A 25,334-nucleotide genomic window follows, 5' to 3' on the forward strand; every position below is an offset into this window, starting at 1 on the left:
AACAATAGTAACTTTTTTGACTCTTTTTTGGGGGAAGGAACTGGTTTATTTTGCTTATGCTCCCTCATCACAGTCCATCATTCATGGAAGTCCAGGCAGGAACTCACAGTCCAGTCCCAGAGACAGAAAGTGATGTAGAAAGAAGCATGGAGGCTTGATCTTCCTCGCTTGCTCAGCCTGATGCCATATATTAGCCAGGACCCCTTGCCCAGGGATGGAACCTCCCACACCAATCACCAACCAAGGAAATGCACCACAGGCTTGCCTACAAGTTGATCTGTTTAGGGCATTTTCTCAATTGAGGTTCCTTCTTCTAAACTGACTGTAGCTTGTTTCAAGTTGACATAAAACTAGACAGCACAATTGACCCCTGTCAGCTTGACACACAGATACATCACTGTTCAGCTAGAACCTTCTTTCTCATTCAAGCCCAAGATGGCACGTTAATATTAATATCACAACACAAAACATAACTTTAAAAGTAAAAATTTAAAACATAAAGTTTCTTTCAAAGTTCAAAGTTTCTCTACAGTATTCAAAGTGTCTCTAAACTATTCAAAGTCTCTGTGAAATTTCACAGTCACTTAACTTCTGTAAAGAGAAAGAAATAGGTCTCATAGTTTCTTACTCCAAGAATGATGAGGTGAAGCAGGGCACAGTGACACTCTGAACAAAGTAAGAACCAACTCTAACACTGGCAAAGAACCCAGTGTCCAATGTGTGGGGTTCACTCAAGACAACCTGTTTGTGCTTTGTGGATGACTGATTGACCCTTAGGACTGATTCTTCATTTCCCAGTCTCACCTAGATCAGATTTTTTTAAATTCTTTTTTTAAATTTAATTTAATTTTACATATCAGCCATAGGTTCCCCTGTCCTCTCCCCTCCTGCCCCGCCTTCCCCCCAGCCCACCCCCCATTCCCATCTCCTCCAGGGCAAAGACTCCCCTGGGGATTTAGCTCAACCTGGTAGATTCAGTCAGGGCAGGTCCAGTCCCCTCCTCCCAGGCTGAGCAAAGTGTCCCTGCTTAAGCCCCAGGTTCCAAACAGCCAGCTCATGCACTAAGGACACATCGGTTCCCACTGCCTGGGTGCCTCCCAAACACTAAATTTGACTTTAAAATCGACTCTTGTAAAACAAAGTTTCTGCTTTTGATGTTAGACATCATTATTTAATGTGTCTATTTTATAAAATCTGGTTTTCATTATTTTATTTACCTCAAGCATCCTTAGCTTACCTTTCTTTTTTCTCTCTTATCTCTGTTACTGAAAAATAGATTCTTTTCTCATACAGTATATCCCAATCACAGTAGTCTCCCTCCCTCTACTCCTTCCAGTTTCTCCCCACACTCTCTCCCCTTTGCATCCACTCCCTTCCTGTCTCTCATTAGAAAAGAACAGGCTCCTAAGAGATAACAACCAAACATGACAAAATAAAATATAATAAGATGAAGCAAAGACTTTCATTTGAAGTTGGACATAGTAACCCCAACAGAAGGAACAGAGTTCCAAGAGCAGGCACAAGAGTCAGAAACCCACTGGTTCTCACAATCACAAGCCACATAACAATACTATGCTAATCTTAGCTTAACTTTTGACTCCACCTTTCTATATTTTTATCTATCATTTCATACTTTTCTATTTTTAGATGCTAATAACTTATTTTTAAGATTTAGTAGGAACTTTGTAGAAATCGTTGAAGCAAAACTGTTATGGTGTTGAGAACCTGCAGTTCCTATGTGTGAAGCTACTCATATTAATCCTGATAATTCAGTTATGGCTGTAAATCTCTGTGCTATGTTTTTGCTCTGATTTAGTGCCTTGTTTAAAATCTACTGCAGCATCACAGATGGTATTTGAATCTTTGTGAGCTTTGGAACCCTATGCCCAACTCCATATAATCTTAGGTTAACATTAATAAAAATGTTGGGCTTAAAATAGTTCTCTAAAATCATGGTAGAAATTTCATTGTCCTTTCTAAAAATCATAAATTTTGAATAGATTACTTAGCTAACAAATTTAAAGTAAAACAAGATCCCTCTGGACAGAATCACAAGCCCCTTTAGTTAAACATAAGCATAAAAGGTATAATATATTAGATTTTTACAAATCATTCTAAAGATCTAGCCACAGAAATTTTACAAGCTTCCTTTATGAAATGCTTTATAGAATTCACAAACACACATTGCTTTTAGTGTCTGTCCTTTGATGTCTATAAAAGACCCTTTCAAAGCTGGAGTAAGTGCCCCTAATGTGCACAGCAGAACTTGGCTGAAGTTATTTGAAGCTATTAGAGATAACCTTTCTCTGCATGTCTTTGGGGGTGGGGAAAACTGGTACCAACAATACCAGCTAAGCTGTAATTAGTGTAACTAACAACTAATATGGGAGAGCAGACTAGAGGTCACTCTTAAGAATTTAGAGGTATTAACAGGTTAAGGTTGTAGGGCGTCCTATCCCGCAGCTTAATCTGTTGCCCGAGCTGGGGAGATTTGTTGAAGTCAGCAGTGCCCTCTAACCCCAAGGTGTTGCTCTCTTGTAATTTATTGGTCACATGCCAAGTTCCTCCTTCCTGCCTAGTGAGATGACTCTGGGGATGGCAAATTCATCTTAAAGTCCTTGTTACAAATGCCTGCAGATTCCCAACCCTTCACTGTAGCTGAAAGAGTATACTCTGATTAGCTTTAATGTTATTGTCCTACGATCCTTGCAATGCATTGGAATTGCTATTTTGCTACATTATAAAATTTGATGCATTGTGACCATTTAATGTGCATTATAAGAGCAATACTTAAAATCTGACTATTAAATCAGGTGCTGTATAAGTGATTTATTCACAGTAAATATTCCACTTTTATAAGCTACTTCTTCAGATTTAATTGCTTACCAGTGGTTTTGTTTATGTTTACAGCCAACACTAATACACTTAAGAATTTAGCAGAGCATCTTTCTGCTTTCCTGAAATGCAGTTATCCCTCTTCAGTATCCAGCTTTGTGTTCCTCATTTTACTTTGTGGTACCAACACGTAAGCAAGGGTAACTGCCATAGAACTCCTGTTGTTCTTTAACTGTCCCATTAAAGCCATGGATGTGTGACGGTTTCTTTACTTTCTATAAAGAAAACCTAGAATTTTTTTTTCTTTTGAAACAATAGGCATCAGGGTTACTCTGCTGAGAAAGATTCAAAAAGAAATATTTTTCTTTTTAACCTTTAGATTACTACTGTAGCCTCAGGTATCCTCAGTACTTTATGTTATAGTTTTTTAGGTTTGGTTTTTGTAACTATAGATTCTTTGCTGTCTATAAAGTAAGCAGGGACAAATCCCAATAACTAAACAAATGTTCAAGGTGGCAGGCATCAAGCCATACAATTCCAAATAAAATAATATTTTTCTTTAATTATCCTACTTACTTAGACACGTGGACATTTGAATATTTTAGGTGCATTAGTTCTCATTTAAGTACAAGAAATAACTTGGATGAGTAATTGCCTTTACCCTTAAGCAGAATGCTTTCCATATTTTATACACTAACCACAGGCAGTTCACAAGTGAACTGTAGTTTGTTTGAATTGTTATTTTCATTATGATTTGTATTAGAAAAAGATGTGTCTAACATACAAAAGTAGATTAAATTTGTTTTATTTTTACTTATAACTAAGCAACTAAAGAAAGTAAGTTGATGTCAGGAAAATGCAAGAGCCTCGGGAGTGTAGCTCAGTGCAGAGCACTTGCCTAGCTTGCACAGATCCTCAGGAGTGTAGCTCAGTGCAGAGCACTTGCCTAGCTTGCACAGAGCCTCAGAAGTATAGCTCAGTGCAGAGCACTTGCCTAGCTTGCACAGAGCCTCAGGAGTGTAGCTCAGTGCAGAGCACTTGCCTAGCTTGCACAGATCCTCATGAGTATAGTTCAGTGCAGAGCACTTGCCTAGCTTGCACAGATCCTCAGGAGTTTAGCTCAGTGCAGAGCACTTGCCTAGCTTGCACAGATCCTCAGGAGTGTAGCACAGTGCAGAGCACTTGCCTAGCTTGCACAGAGCCTCAGGAGTATAGCTCAGTGCAGAGCACTTGCCTAGCTTGCACAGATCCTCAGGAGTATAGCTCAGTGCAGAGCACTTGCCTAGCTTGCACAGATCCTGATGAGATTCACAGGACTATACAAAAAGAGGAACAGGAGGAGAGTAGGACTCAGACCTGTATCACGTGTGTGATATATATATGCTGGTATAGATATGGATCCGCAATTAAAGAAAATGAAAGGCAAGAGGAAAATAATTGAGTTACAATTTCAAAAAATGAAATATTATAAAAACATGATTATAATACCTTTGCAAATATATGAAATAAAGTAAAATTTGTAACGTTCAAAGCTGGGCTGAGTGTTTTGGTAGTCTCAGTTTAGGCTTTACAGGACAGTACTTGAGTGTGGACAAGTGAGTGAAACTAGAGAACAGTGCTCTACCTGAACAGAAAGTCTGTGCTCACTTGATTTCAGTATAGAACTTACAAGATATTCTTATTCCTTTCTCTTGGTTATGGTTTATTTAATTTACATATATTCTTGGTAGTGTTGTCTTTTGACTCTAATCAAAGCAGCTCTTCTAGACTTGTGGACTACATGAAGCCTATAGTTTTTTGTAAGTTTTTTAATTGACTGCCAAAGCTCACTGATCTTGTTAGTTTCTTAAGGTTAGAAACCACACCCACTTATTTAGTGTAAGTAGTACTTAACATAGTAAGAGAACAAAATCATCATTAATGTAATCCCCACTAATAAATTCATATATTCTGATAATTTTATACATATACTCAAATAAATAAAATACGTTGGCCACTGCATCAATAATTGAAACTTTTTAAAAATAAAGGGCAGGCCCATGCTATGCTTAAAATTCACAGAAACACTGGTCTTTTTTCATGCTAATATTTCTTGAGTCAAAGCACCAAGGACAGAATTGAAAAGTCTTATTCTCCTCTTCCACTCTATCACGTGGAAGCTGTGAGAGTGCAACATCAAAGCTGAACTGACTTCAAAGCCTCAAACACTTACTGTTTCCAGCTATTACTGTCATGGCCACTTCCCCCTCACAGCAACTCATCCCACAGAACTGCCTGATGAGGGTCCACTCCTGTGCTGCCCACCTTCCCCTGTCCCAAACTATCAAAACTACTCTGTAAATAAGCCAGTCCGGAGAACTAGCAAGTTTGTTGAATTTCAAGATTTGTCATTTACTTATTCACTTCTTCTGGAATTAAACCTTTTACTACAAGACTTTGGTGTCTTTTGACATTAAATATAATGTTTCTTATTATGTTTGTTTCAAAAATGAAATATATATATGTATATGTGTATATATATATATATGAGTGTATATACACCTTATTTAGACACCACATAGCGACATGAAAGGTGTGGTATTTGGCCCCATGAATCATGAAGAAAAAGGAGAAAATCCAAAACATAGATGGGTGCCTAAAATGTAATAATACTTGGAAGCACACGCTTTTTTTTATAAAAAGAAATGAAAACTCATGGATCAGACTTTTTTGGTTGGAATTAAAATATTATACAGGGCATTTTTATGTTTTTTAAGATCAAATTGTGTTACTTATTCCTTGACAACTTCATGCATATAAACAATTGTATGAACCTCAACTCAGCCTCACACTCCCCTCAGGAACTTCTCCCTCCCACCTCCTCCAAGCACTCCCAACACATCACCCTCACCCCCTTAAGTCCTATTCAGTTTTCAGTTGTTGTTAATAACCCACTGAGTCCATTTAGTGTAGCCTGTTCAAATGTTCACTGTTCTCACTGACTTGGTCTTTTGCAGTTGAGTTCATGGCTTCACTGTCATGCTATGTGCCAAAGGCAGTATTTCACAGCACTCCACCCTGTCCTTCAGTCCTCCATGCTTTCCAACCCTCTTCTATAACCATTCAGGGCTAAACACTCAATGGAAAATGGTCCTCAGCATCTGACTAATTGAGCCCTACTTCCACTGTTGATCACCCTCTCTGAAGGCCAGGGTCTTCATGTATGCTTCTTGTCACTTGATGTTAGTTAAGTTTTCCTTTTAATGGTCCACTTAAATTCTTATATTTATTTTCCTTGGATTCTTCAGTACATTTGATGGTAGATATTTGGTACCATTGAAGACGACATCTCCTGAGATCTGTAAGATGCCATGCACATCTAAAAGTTCAGCTTCCAAAACAAATAAGAAAGGACTTCATGATTTAGTTGTTCCTAACCCCAACCAGACATGAAGCTCCAAACAGACATGACAACAAAGACTTTGATTGTATATTATGGGGATTAAATGGACTCAATATAGTGATGGACTTGTTTTAAGAAACAGAATGGGCTGTGTTGTAAAACAACAAGCTTTCCAATCTTGTGAAGTGTCCAAAAGAAGATCTAATGACCACTTTTCAACTGTTTTTCTTGGTGCTGGTACTTAAACTAGGGTCTGTTGCTATCACTGAGCAACATCCCCAGCCTGCCTTTCAAGAACTTGATAAGGGAAATCTGTACATTGGATCTGTTAGAGCAAAGAATCTTTAATATATATCTGCTTCAGTTCTACATTGTATGTTTCTTCCAAGCTCTGATGATTAAGTTATAGGAATGACAAGTAGCTGTTGACTTCAGTCTAGTCATTTCATTTCATTGTTTTACAAAACTTCTTAAATGGGTGTCAGAAGGGACTTGAAAAAGAAAAGGGAAAGTTGTGATGGCCTCATCAAAGAATATAACAAAATGCCACACGTGTCTTTTAGTGCTGAAGACTGGCAAATAAGGCAACCAAGTCTAAAATGCTCAGAAAACCAAACAGAAGGTAAATGAGAAAAAATGAGAACATGTTTTGTCTCAGAGTGGGACTCCATGTGAATTTTCAGAAACCAAAGTATTTTCTGTTTGTCTTACATAGAAGAGGGGGAACAAAATAGATGGACCAGGGTATTTTAAAATTCCAGTTTTCAATGACAAATGGTAATGAACATTTCTTAAATGTTTGGTTTGACTCAGGAAAAGTACTTAATAAGTAGTTCCTACAAGGAAAAGGAGCCTATGAACAAGATAGCCTTTTCACAAAGCCTTTTAGTAGACAAGAAAGGGAGAATTGGGGATTCAGGAGTAACATTAAGATGTGATTGGAAAATACACAGAAGGTTTAGCAGTTGAAAAAAGAATATGTTTATTCAAAGTAGTAGAAACCTTGTCTTAACAATTTCATAACTGACAGTTCTTTGCAGTCATTTTGTGAGACAACACTAAGTGAAGGGACAAGGACAGCACATTGAAAGGGCAACAGCAAGGTGGACATGACTAATGTGTGGCTGTGGTCAACTGATGACTCTGGATCACTTATCATTTCAAGTATTAGATACCCACGTGGATTGTTTCCCTGATTCTCTCCAGCCCTGGGTTATTTTCTAGTGCTTTTCTTTATTTGCACACCATTAAATCAGCACTCTTAGCCTAAGAATTCAAGTAGATCAAATATTTCAGTTTGTAACAGCTCTCTTATTTTGCTCTAAAGACAAGAGCCATGGTAGAAATGTGTAATAATTAAGAAAAGATCTTTACATTTATCTCGTTATTTTGGAGAAATCTCCTGTGTGGCCAGGTATGACAAGAGGATGGTACTGCAGAAGTAAAGGAAGGCCCTACCCTGTTGACTGTAAAAATGGCACAGGAGAGACCCAATGGCAGGCATCTAAAGAGAACAGCTAAAGATGAGCAGTGTTGCCTCAAAAACAGACCAATAAGTAGTCTACTTAGGAAGTAAGACAGTAAGTGGATTAATTGGGAATAAAGTAATAGGGAAATCTCATCAATGGATAACTTCCATTTAAGGAGACATGTTACCAAGAGCCATTGCAGATCTTAGGGGAAAAAACTACAGTGTGTTAAATCTATATGAATTGTCATTTAACCTAAATTCAATTATACATTTAAATCCTTTTCTCAGTTATGTAGGACTCCTCCAAATAAAAAGGGCAGATCCCTTCTTTGGTGTTAGCATTTTCTAACAGTATTGTTTCCAATTTCCTGAGACTATATTAATGCCATACAATTAACTGAGGATTACATATGATTATTAGTATATTTGAATTTTTTGTTTCATGTGTATGCAGGTATGCATGTGTATGTATGCACATATTTGTAAAGCTAGAGGTCAGCTAAGGTATGCTTCCTCAGAAGCTTATATTTTGAGACAGTCTATTACAAGGGTTTACTTCAATATGCAATGAAATTATGACTTTTGTGCTTTGGGATTATTTTTCAAGCTCTATTATTCTGAATGTTTTGAATATCAGACAAGTTGCATTTCACTGATGTGGTTTTAGCAATATTGTAACTATAGTGTATTTTGAAGCAAGAGTATGAATTTCACTAAATTGATTATTTGTAGCAATATTAACATTTTCCAATACATAAAATCAATCCAGTGTTAGTTTCTGATTGGGAACATATTCCTCACCTCTTTTTAACGGCACATTAATCTGTAAATTAAATTTGTCTTATGAATGACACAGTAGTAGAAAGTTTCCAACAGGTGTGATTTTCTGAGTGTTTTCTGTAGTAGTCATACCTTCAGCACTGCTCAGTAGCACCCTATCCTCAGTTGTACATCATTAATCTATTTACAACTTATTAGGATGCAGAGAAATTACCAAAGGAATTTTCAAATGTATACATGTATTTCTCTGAGCATTTATATTACTTTGCTTTCTTATTTTCTGTGTATCAGGCCCTCTTAACAATTCCAAAAACAATTTTCTCTTTACACAAAAAAGGGATGGGGGTTGGGAGCAACTGTGACCACACTCTGGATCCCTAGCTGAAGTTCAGCTTGCTGCTTGTGTGGCCATACTTGGTTCCACATTGCTGAGCTGAGGAGGCTCTGCTCTGTGCTGATCTATTGATCGTGATGACTCCTGCTTCATTCTGAGTGTTTTCTTCTTAATCTACTCCAGCATATAATGTACTGCAGCAATTCGAGGTGTCAAAATCTGCACTCGATTAGCTGCAGCTGTAGTTCAAGATCCTCTGTGGGTTTTTTTCCTCAGTTCTACATCATACATCTAAAACCTAAATTAAGTATGTATCTCAAAATATCATAAGTAGTATACATTTATACCAACCTAGAGAGCATATTTAAGCCTTCATTAAGAGAAATAATGTCTTATAAGTGGCTGAATATACTGTGCCCAGAGAATGAGAATAATGCTCTTCTAAATAAACTCTATTTTGAAATAAAGCAGAACTTCAGTTCCAAAATTATATAATTTATTCTATTGTAGAATTGTTTCCATTGAAGAGTATGTTTCTCTGTCATAAGCTGTCCTGAGTATGAACAGCAAAGTCATTTGAGGTCCATTGAAAATATAGGAGAACATCATGTTTCCTGTCCTTTTGTTAAACCTGGCATATTGATTTTCTTTTGCACAGCTTGCAGCACAGAAATGTGATATATAGCTATGACAAGAAAAGCTAACCACATGTGAACTTGTTAAGTGCTGCTGGATTAGCAGAAATTGTCTGACTGAGCAAATAGCAAGATTTGACTGCTTCAGGGACTCTTTATGACTTAATCAATTAAAATAACAAGTTTTACTTTTCTTGTGCAGAATAAATCATTAGCAAAAGTTAGTTTCTTTTGAACATTCATTTTTGCATTCATTTTTTGCTTCTGTATTTTAAGCAAAGTATTAAATATGTATAATCTGAACTTAAGTTCAAAGTCAAATATAGGAGGGTAAAACACAATAAATGTTACCTATTATTTTAGCAATGATTTTAAATTTTGTTAAACTAATTTTTTAGTATTTATTTAATTTACCATTGCTTTTCTTTTTTTCAACAGCCTTCAATGTCTCAACTATCTATTCCCTTTAGTTGCATAGGTAACGAGATTTAGACCTGACTAATAAGTCTTACTGTACTTAAGTGTGGAACCTGTTAGGAAGAGCTTCTGTGAAGGAGCTGTGTCTTTCTCCCAACCTTATCAATAAACCTCTTTCTTGAATATGTGCATTATGTAGTTGACTTATGTAGCTTTGGCACAGAGAAGGAGAAAAGAGGGCCAATAGCTCAGCACAGTGCGTTCCTAGGGATCTTTTGATGTGCCAATGTGTTATCTGGTATGTTTATTGAGTTCTCCCAGAAACAGATAAAGTTGTTCAGTTGTCTATAAAATAAACCTGTCTGTTTAAAGCTAGAAAGGCTTCATAATATTTACCACTAGATGATGTTGTCACCTGTCTTTTGTAAAACTACTTTAAAATAGTCTCGTGTCTCTACATAAAGACTTCTTTTTAACAAGACTTGGCTAATCTACCGTATAGAGTTCATTGAAATGTGTAGACTGTGTTTGTGCAGGCTCTTGCTTGAGCGGCTGTGTTCATCTAGCTGGCTTATTGTCTTTGGTTAAAAGTTCTTTACAATAAAGTGATCTTATTTTTTAAAACAGCATATACTTTCTGCTCCCTCAAAAAATTATTTGAAAGAATTTTGTTTTCAAATTTTTCTCAGTATGCTTTTGTTACTTTTATACAGGTAGACATCTTAGGAAATTACATGCCAAATTCATTAGGATGCAGTCTTTTAAATTATCTGGTAAAAGCATAAAGCATGAGTTGTTTCCATAATAAATGGACAGGGAGGAGGGTCAAGCAGAGAAGAAAGTGGCACTGGTCTGTGTTAGGTAACACTGTGCCCTGCTTGTCTAATTTGATTACACAGAGCCCCCGAAGCCCCAGGCAGAGCTGATTTAGCTATAATCAGCTTCTTAACCTTTGGAGGACCAACGTAAACACTCCCTAGCAGTGCTTAATTGTGGGGCTCTGCTACTCACTACAAAGTGCAAAGGTAAGAGTGTACAACTACAGTAACACATGTTATGGCCAAATGTAACAACATGACTCAGGGGATTGCCACAGAACAGTCTGGATTGTGGTAAATTTGAAATTAATAACTTAAAGGGTTCATTTTCTAAACTGTTAGCATAGTCTTCGAATTCTGTTCATAAGTGATAACATTGTATACTTCCATTTCACCAGATTCACATTTGCACTTCACTATGAAATCTTGTGATTTTAGACATATGTACATATGTAATTAATTACAGGAGTATTTATAGATTTCTTTAATTTCAGAATGAACACAGTGATTGTAATAACCATATAAGTAAGATCTTCTTGGTTAGCTTTCATGGGCAGCAAACGTTCATTAGGAGGAGTAGAGCTTTTCATAGTTAAATGGAGTCTGTAGTTACATAGGCAAGAGCCTAACTTTCTTATTTAAAATAAGAACTCTTACTACAGGAGTAGGATGTGCCACATGGGAAATTACTATGTAGGTTAATTTTTCTGCCTGTAGTTGGTATGAATCTAGTGTGATGAGTGAGTGGATAATATGCTTTTTGAGGCTATATCTTCAAAGTCATATGGGTGGAAAAATATAGGAACATTCTCCTGAGTTGAAGTTGCAGGTGACCAAGGGGATAGATAGAGCTGTAAGCCATAGCCTTTATTGGTAGGCTTCAGGACTAGCAAATCTACCTGAAATTTCATGTTCTGTGAAACTTGTAATGGGTAGTAGCGTCTTAAGCCTCCAATGGTACACATTATGGACAGTGCAATTAACTTCAAGTGAGGAAGGGATAGTTTAAACTAGAGTCTGATAAGATGTATGACAATCTCAGGTCAGTGGCTCACAAATCACACACATCCATTACATAGTTTATATTATGTGATGTGGTTTACACTGTGGTTGCAGTGCACTTAGAACTTGGCAGTGAAGAAGCAGTTTTAGACATCAGGCACCATGGACCTGTTGGAGCTTCTGCGGCATCAGAAAACATTCATGGGAAGTGTGGCTAGCACCTTTGACCAGACTTGGCAATGTGATGAATAAAGCTAACCTCATTAGTAAATAACTTCAATTTGTTAATATAAATATCATCTAAAAGGAATAAAGAATGCTTTGTATGTATATTGCTATGGGATAAATGAAGCCAGATATCAAACAGCCAAATGTCTTTCAGTCCTGTTTAGACATGTTTGAATTGTTTTCCTGTTTTGAGATCAGGTCAGTAGGCTTCTTTTTAGATTGTTTGTGTTATATAAAGTTCCTCATTCCAGCTGTTTTAAGGAACCTTTTACTCAAAGTGCTCTTGCTATAGCACAAAGAGCATTTGTCCAGCAGCAGCCTGACAAAGACAGGAAGGGGTTTGCTGAAGCTTGAGGCTACTAGCAGAGGGGTTCCATGGGTCACCTTCAGAGCTAAGGGATTACTGTCTCTGCACCCTAGGACACACTCATCATCCATTGTTGTGCATGTGTGATTTTAAAGAAAGTTGTCCACAACTCACTCTTTTAGGAGGTTCTGTATTGGGAGATGCTTCCCAGAATTTGATACTTCCCTACACAACTGTTTCCTTTGGTGTTGAGGACAGTGAAAATTCTATAATGTGTTATTGCAATGACCCCCAAACTTTACTCCATAAAAGCATAACCCAGGCAGCCCAAGCCCCTTCTGAATTAGATTCAATCCCGAATGTCCACTGTGGGAGCCAGGCACTAGTCTGTTCAAAGATCCCAGATCCTTCCCACATTTGATGCCAAATGCCTTCCTCTTCAAGCACTAGCATTTAGAAGCACAGAACTTGCATCCCATTTGCAGCAACCAAATGGGAATGATCACACCCATTTCTTATTATCTTATCCATTTTTTTACTTCTTCAAAACTTTTTACATTTTTGAAAACTTTCATTGTGTTACTTGCAACACTATTGGTATAAAATATACTAATTCTAAGTGATAATTCATTGATTTTTAGTAAATTATGCTTTCATAATCACTACCATATTCCAATTATAGGATATTTCCATTACTCCAGAAATTTCAGAGTCCTAAGTTATGTTAATCTTGCCCTTTCCTGCAGCCCTCACCATGCTGCTGTCACCATCAAGTCCCCTTTTGTAAAACACCATATACATTCGGGGGCTGGAGAGATGGCTCAGCGGTTAAGAGCACTCACTGCTCTTCCAGAGGACCTCGGTTCAGTTCCCAGCACCCACATGACAGCTCACAACTGTCTGTGTCTCCAGTTCCAGGGAATCTGGTATTTTCACACAGACATACATTCAGGCAAGACACCAATGCACAAGAAATAAAAACATCATTAAAAAATTTTAACCATATACATGGAAAAATAATGTGCATTTTTGGTGTTCAGCTTTTTTTTGCTTATAGTTAAGTTCATGAGATTCTTCAGTGTTGCACAGTATGTACAACTTCTTGTTACTAAATAGCATCCCAATTATAAGTATTGTCAATTTTGTTATCCATCCATCAATTGAAGGATATTTGAGCATCTTATCTTCCTGCTGTGAACTTTCACATTCAAATCAGTGCAGGCCATAGGCTTTCATTTCTCTTGGATGTATACCAGATTAAATTATATTCAGCTTTTTAAGAAGCCACAAGCTACAGTGTCATTTTCCATAGTAAACTATATCACTCTATGTTCACATAAAAAAAAAAATGCATTCAGGTTCCAGTCTCCCCACACCTTTACCAACAGTCAGTATGGCCGACCTCTTTATTACAGCCATTCTAGTGATGGACATTGTTATCCCATAGGAGTTTTTAATTTGCATTTTGCCAATAACAACTTGGGTATTAGTTGTACATACATCTTTTGTGAATCATCTACACTTCCTTTGATGTGTTTTTTATTCCTTGGTTGTCTTATTATTGAGTTCTAGATGCTCTTTGTGTGGCTACAACTTCCTTATCAGATAGGGCAAGTGTAACTCTAAATCTTGACTGTCTTACCTTAAAGGTTATCTGCTGCTCAGGTTTTATTTATTTATTTCTGATTTTAGGCACTTGCCTAATTTAATCTGAAAAATCTGTCTCCCCGTCACAGTACACACACTAATATCTCTGCTTTGTTTGTTTTATTTCTCAAAGATTGGCCTTTGCTTATATGGCACGATGATCAGAGTTTTTGCTCAATTTCACTCAAGCCAAAAAAGCTCTGTGAGTGAATCCGTGTTTTTATGTGTACCCTGAGCTTCTCTTTCCTAGTGCTTTCCTGGCCTTTGATGCTAGTATTCAGCTTTCCAGGCAGTGTCCTCTCCCCATGAAATTTCTGGCTGTTGTACTGGTCTGTCAGTAACATGCATCCCTGGACAGAGGACCAGGGAATCTTCACAGTGCTTTTCTGCCCAGGCTTACTCTGCTTGCTAGTCTTGCCACTGGGTGTGGGTTTCTTTGCTGCTATTCCACATCCCAGAGCCTCTGGAGCAGCAGCACTTCAGGTTCTCACAGCCAGTCTTCCCTGGGAGCACCCAGTGCCCACAGATCAACACCGTTCTTACCTGCATTGGAGGTCCGTCAACATACACTTCCCAGTTTGTGGTCTGACTTCTCCAGTGCCTCAGTGGTTGTAGTTGACAATTTGTCAGCTTTTATAGTTATTCTAGGGATATAGTTTTACTTCTTCACTTACCATCAATGAAAGTCTAGCCTGGGTTCATTTATGTATGCTCCAAACTCTTTTTCAGAGCAAAGTAAAGATTAAATAAATAAATCAGAGTAAAACTAAATAAAAGTAAAATAAATATAAAAATATGAATATAAATTCTTTAGTAATCATTTCAATACCTTTAAGAGATAGTCCTAACATCTCTAGCAGTTAAGTGTCTTGGTATTACAATAGAAAGTTTTGTTAGAAAATTTAAATTAAAAAAAAAAATTCAAGTCACTTTTCGTGACTTGTAATTGTAAAGTAAAGCAAATAGGTAGTGAAAGTATGCGTGCAACTTCAAAAAAGAAGTAGTGGACCGTAATACTATCCTGGGGTCCTGTTTGTTTCATTTGATTCTGTCTTCGCTCAAAGGTCAGGTTTCCAAAATCTGTACAACCTTATACAGCGGGAGTGCTTTAGAAAATGTGCAGTGATAAAAACTGCCAGATTGAAGGCTTCTTAAGTGCTACTGTCCAAAATCACCAGGCGTGCTTGAAACTAGTCATTCTTGTCAGAATACACGCTCTCAGGGTCTGACGTTTATCTGCAGGTGCCAGAGCATATGTTTTAGCACCAAGAAGTGTAAAGTAGCAGAGGAAGGGTATTTGATGTGCTGTAACCTACCTTTTTTTTTTTTTCCTTAGCTGCTTAGTCCAGGTCAAAAGTAAGTTAAAATATATGCAAAAGTAATGAAAGTGTGTAAACTAAGGAAAAATATTCCAAATAAGGTGTGTCATTTTTATTTTATTTAGCATCCAATCGAGCCTATTAAACTATTATCTCCCATAAAGGAAATATATAATGGTTTCTCACTAACTGCAGTCTGGGGAACAAATTCTGCTTCGTGGTTTTTCTGTCCAAATTAGAGATGACTCTCTGAACACTACAGCCCCCTTTTTATTTATAGCCATACTCTAATAATCCTAGTTTAGGAGGTAACAGTGTGAATATGTCCATCAGTTAGGTAAGCTAACAAATATCACTTGGTATTTTCTGATTAATGTAAGCTCTTACTACTTGGTTCTGAGTTACAGTTCTGTTCATTAATCATAATTAGGGCCCCACCTGGGGCCTGGCTGAGGATCTCTGCATCCATTTCCATCAGTTATTGGATGAGAGTTCCAGCATGACTATTAGGGTGGAGCTCCATGTATCCAATTGTCGAGAAAGAGGAGGGAGGGACTGTAAGACCATGAATTGTTGAGACCAAGATTGCAAAAAGCACAGGGACAAATAGCCAAACGAATGGAAACACATGAATTATGAACCAACAGCTGTGGAGCCCCCAACTGGATCAGGCCCTCTGGATAAGTGAGATAATTGAATAGCTTGAACTGTTTGGGAGGCATCCAGGTTGTGGGACCAGGACCTGTCCTTAGTGTATGAGCTGGCTGTTTGGAACCTTGGGCTTACACAAGGACACTTTGCTCAGCCTGGAAGGCAGGGACTGGACCTACCTGTACTGAATCCACCAGGTTTAAATGAATCCCCAGGGGAGTCTTGGCCCTGGAGGAGATGGGAATGGAGGGAAGGGGATGGGGGGAAGGTGGGGGTGGGTGCGGGAGGGGAGAGGACAGGGGAACCCATGGCTGATGTGTAAAATTAAAACACAAATATAGTAATAATAATCATAATCATAATCATAATCATAATTAGGGCCCCAGTTTCATGATGGGCGTTATTAACTCAAACTCTACTGATTGCCCACATGCAGGAATGCAGGCCCAGACTCATCAAGTTTTCCAGAAGAGGCTGAAATATGCATGATTATTTGAAATTTATTTAAGAATTTCTATGGGAGCCCAGTGTGATGGTGCACACCTTTAATCCCAACACTCAAGAAGCAGAGGCAGGTAGATATCTGTGAGTTGGAGGTGAGCCAGGTATCACTATGTAGATCTTTGATCTACATAATGAGCTCCAGGTTAGTCAGGGCTATACAGTGAGACCCACTCCAAAAAAATTTAAAAATGGAATTGCAACCAACTAGAAACTTCAAAACTGTAAAGTCTAGCAGGGAAACGTAGTTGGGGCCCATTGTGATGACAGATGCTGCCTAATTTTCTCATCATGTGTCTCTTGCACATGAAAGAATGCATCGTGTTGCTTCCCAGACGGCGTCCTTGCTGGACCACTGTAGAGCTCTGAGGTTGTATGTTTTCCTGGGAAGTACACTGAGCCCAACATCTGTGAACTGTGATTCTGAAGCTTGAGTCTTATGCCTTTCATAGATTCGACAGGCTCAGGTCTAAATACTTCAGATGTATTCATTCAGTCAATTATTGTTTGAGTTTTACTTTTTAAATTTTTGATAGTTAGGTCAGCCATTTAACTTGTGTAGATCTATTCATTACTTGAAAATTATAGACAAAACAAATTTATGTCCTCATTCTTTTCTTCTCTTATTTTGCCAGAATTATAGATGTATTCTTATGAGAATAACCATAACTATCCAGATGACTGGATACTATCCACTTCAGCGAAGTACAGTCTAAACAAAATATTGAATTGAGCTGTTATGAGTTTTAAAAAAGAGTACTTATGATATTACCCAATTTTTAATTTCAACAGAAATTGGCTTTATTCATATCTTTCTTCCTCAGAATTATAGTAAAATCAGAAAGAATTCTGGTGATTTGTTTATTAACATATAATTTGCATAGCATGGAATATACCACTCTAACTACTTCCAGTGCATTCCAAACATTGTCACTACTTAATCTCAGAACTCTTTGATAACTTCTAAAACAATCCCCCAGCCCTCTGCGGTCACTCTAACCATCTTCTTCTCTTCCCAGCCCGTGGCAACTAGTAACTGCCCAGTGTGTCTGTGCATGTGCACTGTAGAGGTGGAAGCACGCCATACACTTGCCTTTATGCCTGGCTTCTTTCCCAGCATATTCTCAGGGCTTTCTTGTGTTGTGCTGAATAATATTGTATGGTATGAATATACCACATTTGGTATTTCTAAACTGAAAGGCATTTAGATTGTCTTTTGTTTTTATTGTTATAGATCACATGAATATTCATATTTATGTTTTTTAAACTATATTCAATTTTTCAGAAGGAATTAATCTGTGTCATATTAATATTTCCATATGTAACTGAGGAATCCACAAAGTATTTTTCTGGACACATTCTCATTAAAATTTTTAAGGCCAATATGTGGGAGCAAAGGCTATTTCATGTTAAGAACTTCCAAACTCACATATACACAGAATCAGGTGATTGGTTATGTACGTATATATGCATAAGGGGAGTGCCTAATCTCAGCTTTAGAGTGGGTTCAGTTCACATTTCTCTGTAGGTTTGAGTTTTCACTGGAGGTCTGTTAGTCTCTGAGCTCTGACCTATATTTCCTAATCAAAGAAAGTAAGGGAGGGGAGGTTAGTAGTTAGATTTTGAGATTTTCTTAAATGACACCTACACAAGAAGCTCTCTCACACACACACAGAGAAAGAGAGAGAGAGGGAGAGAGAAGAGACAGAGAGACACAGAGAGAGACACAGAGAGAGATACACAAACACTATTTTTCTAAATTCTGTCTTCACTTGAATGGGACAAATGCTTTACCCTACAATTTAGAAGCATGATACCAGGAAATGTCAGACCCTGGTCTAATGTATCTTAAAATAGTTATAAATTACGGCGGTATCTTCCAAGTTCTCAATAACTATGTTTTAGATTTGCTAATGTATTTCTGAAAAGATCAACAAATCTCCATTAGAACCTATTCCAATATGCTTTTGCTTAAAATGTTCATATGATTAAAATATCTATGTAGTTTGTAAATTTCATGAGAAAATAAAATATTGCACCTTCTAAGATGCAAGAAGGTTTTAGCCTATATGGTTTATGCTATAAGATTTTAGCCTATGATTAGTGCCCCCATGGAGCTAAAATATTTTGTAGCTGGAATTAAGCCAGTTCTGCTACCAGTGTGTATTTAACTTATACTGCATGCCTTCAAGTCCTGACATCTGAATGGTCTTTTCCTTCATCTGAATTCTTTCTGACTTAAAGAAAAGTAATATTTAACATTAGATGCTTCTTTTATCTGCTCAGTACTGTCTACTAAGAAATTAAGCTGAAGAACACATGGTTCTCTGTATGTGAAGGCATGGCCTGGCCTCTCCCTGGTGTGTCTTCTCAGAGCAAACCCAGAAGGGGGTTGTTGCTAAAAAGTGGTGAGCACATGCCAGTGCCCTGTGTCCCTTGAAAGCCACAGACGGGTTCTGGCACCTCGAGTAGCCACATAGTACCTAAAGCAGACTGTGATAGTGGGTGTCTGTTCCAGGGAACAGCCAGAGCAGAGACGTGGGATAACTGCCAGGTGCCTCTCCTTAGAACAAAACAAGAGATCCCTAGTGTTAGATGTGTGTCATAGGCCACATGCTACACCTCTCCTCACACCTTTCTCTCACTTCCAGACCTGATGACAACGGAAGAACAATCAGATGAGCTTGCTGGCTCACAGCTTCATCTTCTTCACATTCCTGCAAGACAGTCCCAAAAATCTCAGACCATCCCTAAGGCACTAAGGAGTCAAGTTGCTCCAGGCCTAGGACAGGTATCAGCCTTTGCCAGGCTCTTCTGAATTGTTCCTATCCTGCTTCAGTCCTGAGTCCACTCCCACAGGAGCCACAGTCAGGGGAGAAGATGGTGGTACCTGTCCTGCTTTGGGAAGGAAACGGCCTTCTGTCAGTTCATAAAGGTCTTGTGTCCCAGCATAAATGACTTTCAGTTGGACAGAACAGGTGATCTGGAATGCAGCCTATCCTAGCAGCAGGACCTCCCAGAGAGGCGTGCTGCCACCCTGCAGGTGACGGCTCCAGGACCTGAGTCCCAAAGTTCTTGTACAGTTCAACTCAGTGAGTGGTCCTCCACTCCCTTAGGTGTGTGTCCCTGTGGGCAGTGGGCAAACAATCTCATCTCCATCATCACACTGGCCTCAGCCCGGGCAGCAGCAAGAGCCTCAATTTTTTATTAAAAATAGATTTTTTCACATAATGTATTCTGATCATTTTTCCCTGCCCCAGTTAAACCCAGATCTTCTCTATCTCCCCTCTCCCCAAAATTTCACACCCTTTCTTTTTTTCCTCTCTCTCATTAGAAAACAGGCAGCTAAATAATAATAATAATAATAATAATAATAATAATAATAATAATAATCCAATCAAACAGTAAAAAATTTAAAAAAAAAAACATTCACTCACACAGAAATCCCATAAATACACAAAATCAGAAAACATTATATAAGCAAGAGACCTATAAGATATTTTTGAAATGCCCAAAGCATTAAGAGACAAAAATTATTTTGTGTTGGCCATCTACTCTGGTCACAGGGCCTGCCCTTAAGTATGGTTTGTACACCCAGTGAGACTCCATTGGAGAAAACTGATTTTTCCTTTGCAAGTAGTTATCAACTTCTGGTTAGGGTTGGGAGCTTGTGTCCACTTCTCACAGCACTGGGACACATCTGGTTCAGACCTCTGCAAGCCCAGTGCATGCTGCCACAGTCTCTGTAAGTTCATATATGTATCATCCCTGATTATGTCTGAAATGCCTTGTTTCCTTGATGTCCTGCTTCTCCATAGTTCTTCCAATCTTTCTGCCTCCTGTTCCATAGGATTCCCTGAGCCCTGAGGGGAAGGATTGGAAGGAGACACCCCATTTAGAGCTGTGTGTTCCAAGGACTCTCACTCTCTGTATATTGTCTAGTTGTGGGTCTCTGTATTTGTTCCCATTTGTATTTGCAGGAGGAAGCTTCTCTGATGATGGTTGTACAAGGGACAGCCTATGAGGATAGCAGAATGTCAACTAAGAGTCATCTTATCGCTGTGTTCCTTTAGTGGAACACAGCAATATTTGGTTTTGGTCTTTCCCTAGGTCCCTGGGTCCCTGGTCTCAGATCCTTGCCACATCTACTTGCACTATCTCAGGAACCCATTTCAGACCAAAGGATGGATATCACCAAAGTCCAACTTGACGAACCCATGAGTTTTATTGGGGTACTTACAGGAATATGGATGAAGGGTCACTTATAGGACCAGAAAAGACTCAAAGATAGCTACATCACCAAAGCCTACCCCAGAATTGGTGACAGTTCAAAGAGCTGGGAACCTGGAGTGCACTGCACAGTCTGTAGGCAGATCAACAGGATGGAGAGTGCCCTTTCCAGGTGCCTCAGTTGGTCTAAACCTCTTCCAGGCAGCTCGGCTGGTTTCTGCCTCTTCCAGGCAGCTGGTCTGGTCGTAGAGTCATCTTTGCAGCTTTTCCACTCTGAAAGTTGTCCTTGCAGCTCAGGGTTCTTTCATCTAAAGGGGACTCTCAGCTTTTCTTGCTTATTCTGACAAGATGGTGAATCTGATCAGTTTCAGGGACTTCCTGAAGCTATTTTGAGTTCTTTATCTCCCTATTCAAGGAGCTTCCTGCAAGATGAAATGTTTCAGTCTCCAAGGAAACTGTCACACAACATACACCAGCCCAGCATATCTTTCAGGCCAGTCACCATTGCAGATCCAAGGGTTTGTGACTGTTGGTGTTTACTTTCCACCTCTGGTAGTATGCAGAGTACTTTCCTGTACTATGAGCATTAGTCAATAGGAGTAAAGGAAGAGTCTTGCTTTTATCTGGATGGACATTGAGTCTCACTGTTCCACGCCCACCAGCAGAGGGTGATAAATAGGAGCATGGAGGGTGGGTCCTAGTATTCTGCCTACTTGTCCAGGTGGTATGAAGGTTTAGAGCAAAAGATGGTCCTGCCAGTGACATCCCTTGTACCTCCAAATCCACCGAGCTGACAGGAGTTTCTGTCTACCTGGGTTTTCAGCCCTGAGGTCAGGACCACAGACTAACCATTTGCTTAGATGACCTCAAATTGTCTTGCCTTTCTTGTGAGCAGTGGAGAGCAGAGCAGATCCCAGGACTGGCAGATAAACTCGCCATCTAGTCCCAGGGATTGTGTTCTGCCCATATGTGCAGATTTTCCTTTTCAGAAAGCCTAATTGGTCAACAAAATGTTTGTAGCAGGAAACTTTTTCACTTGTATATTAAAAAGTTAGCTTATAAAACTATATGAAACTCGTCACTGTTTTTAATATTATACTGACCAGCAGTCATGTAGATGTTGCTTACCACATATCTTCCTCTTCCTTGAAGCTTTTTTGTGATACCAGTATAGAAAAAGTGTACTCTGAAAGAATTATCTTAGCTTGCTTCTGGACCTTACTTACATAAGCATCTCATACCTCATCCAAAGCTTACCAGCTCTGCAGCCATGGGGCCACTAATAGACTTCAGGGATATCCATGGATGATCAAAGAGCTACCACCAGGAAGCTGGGGCAAACCGAGGGTACATGCTTATAAAACTAAAAATGGCTTCCAAGAATGGATTGAGGAGCATGTGAGGTCAGAACACTTTAAAGAGAGTATATAGCCAAAGGTTAGTGCTCAACGTGAACCATCACCTGCCACTCTTAGACCACCTGTACTGTGTAGAATCTCCTTCCTAGAAAACTAAGTATGTCCTTTGACTATTTAATCACATAAATTATTCTTTGAAATAGTTTACCTTTCATTCTGACTCTTATCAGTTCCCCAAAACTGCTTGTGGTCTTAAATCTAAACACGTTTTTTCAGTTTTACTTTTTACACTACCATGTTTATAGGCAGACTAATTCTGTTCACCTATTTACAGAAGTACACAAAAGGTATGCCAACAAGACCAGCTGTCTTGTTTCCCCCAGAGATGGGGGAGGAGGGATGAATACTCTCATTTTCTTAGTACTTCTTCCCCACTAACAACACATGAAGGTAAGAAAGAAGCTAACCCTGTTGGCAGACTTTAGCATGCCATTCACATAATGTGCATCACCTTTGTTATTTGTTTCTTCAGATTTATCTTTGTAGTGAGACACAGGATCTTGTACAAATTAGTCTATCAAGGACCATATAGTTTATATGTAAGAAAGCGAGGATAACTCAGCCGGTAGTTGTAAACCGCAGACCTCCTGACATCTACAAGAACACAACACACGTGGTTCCATAGCATGACTTATAACAATAGCCTGTGAAGAAGCCTGAAACCTGCCTGCATGCCACTAGCATGCTCATAGACACATGGTTGCACAGTACTTTGAGAGAGAACAGACTCTGTGAGGAGGCCAGAGCCCCTGAATATGTGCAAGTTGCACCTTGGTGACCCCACTGAGGACCTGCATGACAGTGAGTGGAATAGAAAAAGAGATATCTGACTTTTATTTTAATATGTTCTTCTTTATTTCAATGAAACATTGTTAAGTAAAATGAAAAGTGAACATATAACAATTATAATATGGTGGGAAAATAGAGCAAACAAATAGAGTATAAACTAAGTATTAATAATCAAATAATGGCACTCTTAAACTTGAAAATAACCATGAACTTTGACAAAAATATACGTAGTAAATATGGGCCCAAATTTCCTTTGACACTAGTTTTGAGGATTCGGGGAGGTAAAAGGATTAATATTAGGTAATTCTTGAAAGTTTCAACAATCAAATCCTCCCTTTACATTACCTGAATGCAGCCCCACTGCTCTATGTTGCTGGGTCCTTCCTGAAGCCATTCATTAAAATATGTATTTATGAAGCCTTATAATTAATTCACTGTTGTAGGTGTCATTCTTTTTTCAACAAAGAGGATAGAAAAAGAGGTGTTTTACAGAGCTGAAATTTTAGAAGATCATGAATAAATTAAGTATGCATATGTTGTTGATGGTGCTGAGGCAAATTAAGTAAGGGTTAAAAAAGTTTTAGAAATGGCAGCTAGCAAAAGGCTCAGGAAGGAACCACCTTGATTGTTACTATACCCTCTGAGAGCCAGGCAATCACTAAACCCTATGGTGGTGGGGGGCTGGGGGGGTGTTATTGTGTTTTGTTTGTTTTAGTTGTGTTGTGTATTTTTGAGGCAAGGTCTTTTCTTATGTAGTTCTGACTGTCCTGGAAATCACTATGTAGAACAGGCTGGCCTCCAAGTCACAGAGATTTTCCCAAGTGCTGGGATTAAAGGCGTACATGACTACGCCTGACCTTAAACTATACTTTTATTTTATTTTATTTATTTTATTATTATTGTTTTGTTTTGTTTTGTTTTTTCAAGACAAGGTTTCTCTGTGTAGCTTTGCTCCTTTCCTGGAACTCACTCGGTAGCCCAGGCTGGCCTTGAATTCACAGAGATCGGCCTGGCTCTGCCTCCGAGTGCTGGGATTAAAGGTGTGTGCCACCACCGCCCGGCTTATACTTTTATTTTTAAAGGGCCAGATAATCTCCATTATGCTTAAGTTATAGCTTTTGCTGTCCACTGATCTCAGAATATAGTAAGAATGTTTATTGATCCCAAGGTTAATTCCATTTTATATTTGGGGAATTTAACTTAAGAATAAAACACCATACCATAGGTTATATGATAGTAAAAGGATTAATGTCTATTCCTGCCATTCTAACTCTGAAAATTCTATCTGGTTATGCTGTATAATGATAAAAAAATTAAACTGTCAGAGTACTTCAAAGTAGATTAAAGATGTGTAAGCTATAGTGGACTGAAATATTTACAAATAAGGAACTGGATAAGTGTCTCCAAGTGCACTCATTTATGACAGGCGAGTAAGCCATGTAATATGTGTTAAGCTAGTAAAATCACAAACTCCCCACCCAAAAAATCTATAATTTTAATCAAAAGTTTGTTTCAGTCATTGAAATTCTGTTATTGCTGCTTACAAACATTAAAGTCAATCAAAACATCAGTAGCTTTGCAAGATCAATATTTTTAATATGTTTGCATTGCAGTGCTGCAGATTTTTGGCGAATGGATCGCACCCACATTGATTTCCATGGGAAGTGTTAGACTGATACTGAAATAATTAAAAAAAAAACAGGGATTATTGCTTTGGAATTTTGAAGAAGATATAAATATAAAAATTGGTTATTGACTAAATTGCTCGAGGTGAGTGAACTTTGTGCACTTGCAATAAACAGGTAGCACTGAGTCATTACTGAATACTACCTTAGTCCCTTAAACTGAAAAAATCAATCAATAACCTATTATAACAATGCAAATTGTGGTGGCAAAATGCCGTAATCTGGATGTAAAAGTCACATTTTATCAAAATATATCTGCATAAGTACAAGTATGCACATGTCTACTGGAAGGTAGTGGCTGGTTTTGACTTTGAAATTCATGTTGAACATATTTTTGAGTAGCATTTTTAAAGAGATAAACTGCTTCAAATAGCAGTGAAAACAAGAAACATACAATTATTCTGTGGGCAATGATGACAGTACAAACACTATGGCATGCTAAGCAACAGATTCTGTTCTTTTGATTCAGAGCAATATTACAATTGTTGCTCTGTTCTCAAAGCATGGGAGTAATGTATGCAAGCATTCCATTAGATACAGATGCATTCCTACAATATGAATCTAGTGCACATTACATTGTTCTTGTTTTTCAGCCTTTGGTTATTAGGAGAAACATATTTTCATCTAGGAAGCTTACTCTGTATTCATTTGGTTACCATTATAAATTTATGAATTCTTTATCTCAGAGGCAATCTAGTATATTTGGATTTTATAAAAGCTTCCACATAGGTTTTGCTTAGGATAATAATACATAGACATTGGAGTTACATATTCTGTTACACATTTTTATTCACTGGATTTTTTAAATTCTACATTATTCACATAATATGGAAATGTCTGTTTGTTTTAAGGGTACCAGGAGATTAAGTTGTAAGATAAAACTAA

General features: G+C 38.2%; 1 protein-coding gene across 7 annotated transcripts in view; it reads left to right on the forward strand.

Annotated features, from left to right (window-relative positions):
• The window catches only part of Fam172a (family with sequence similarity 172 member A), a 430,744-nt gene that overhangs the window by 335,650 nt on the left and 69,760 nt on the right, over nt 1-25,334 (forward strand). For 3 of the 7 annotated variants that reach the window (XM_036206785.1, XM_036206792.1, XM_036206788.1), the window contains 2 exons: nt 18,979-19,118; nt 24,378-24,431. The exons of the other annotated variants lie outside the window; for them this stretch is intronic. In XM_036206785.1, coding sequence (XP_036062678.1) covers nt 18,979-19,118; nt 24,378-24,416 — 179 coding nt within the window. In that variant the 3' untranslated portion in view covers nt 24,417-24,431. Of the gene's footprint in view, nt 1-18,978; nt 19,119-24,377; nt 24,432-25,334 lie in introns of those variants that run through there. 7 annotated transcript variants of the gene reach the window in all.

This window comes from Onychomys torridus, chromosome 15 (assembly GCF_903995425.1).
Source record: "Onychomys torridus chromosome 15, mOncTor1.1, whole genome shotgun sequence".
Lineage (NCBI taxonomy): Eukaryota > Metazoa > Chordata > Mammalia > Rodentia > Cricetidae > Onychomys > Onychomys torridus.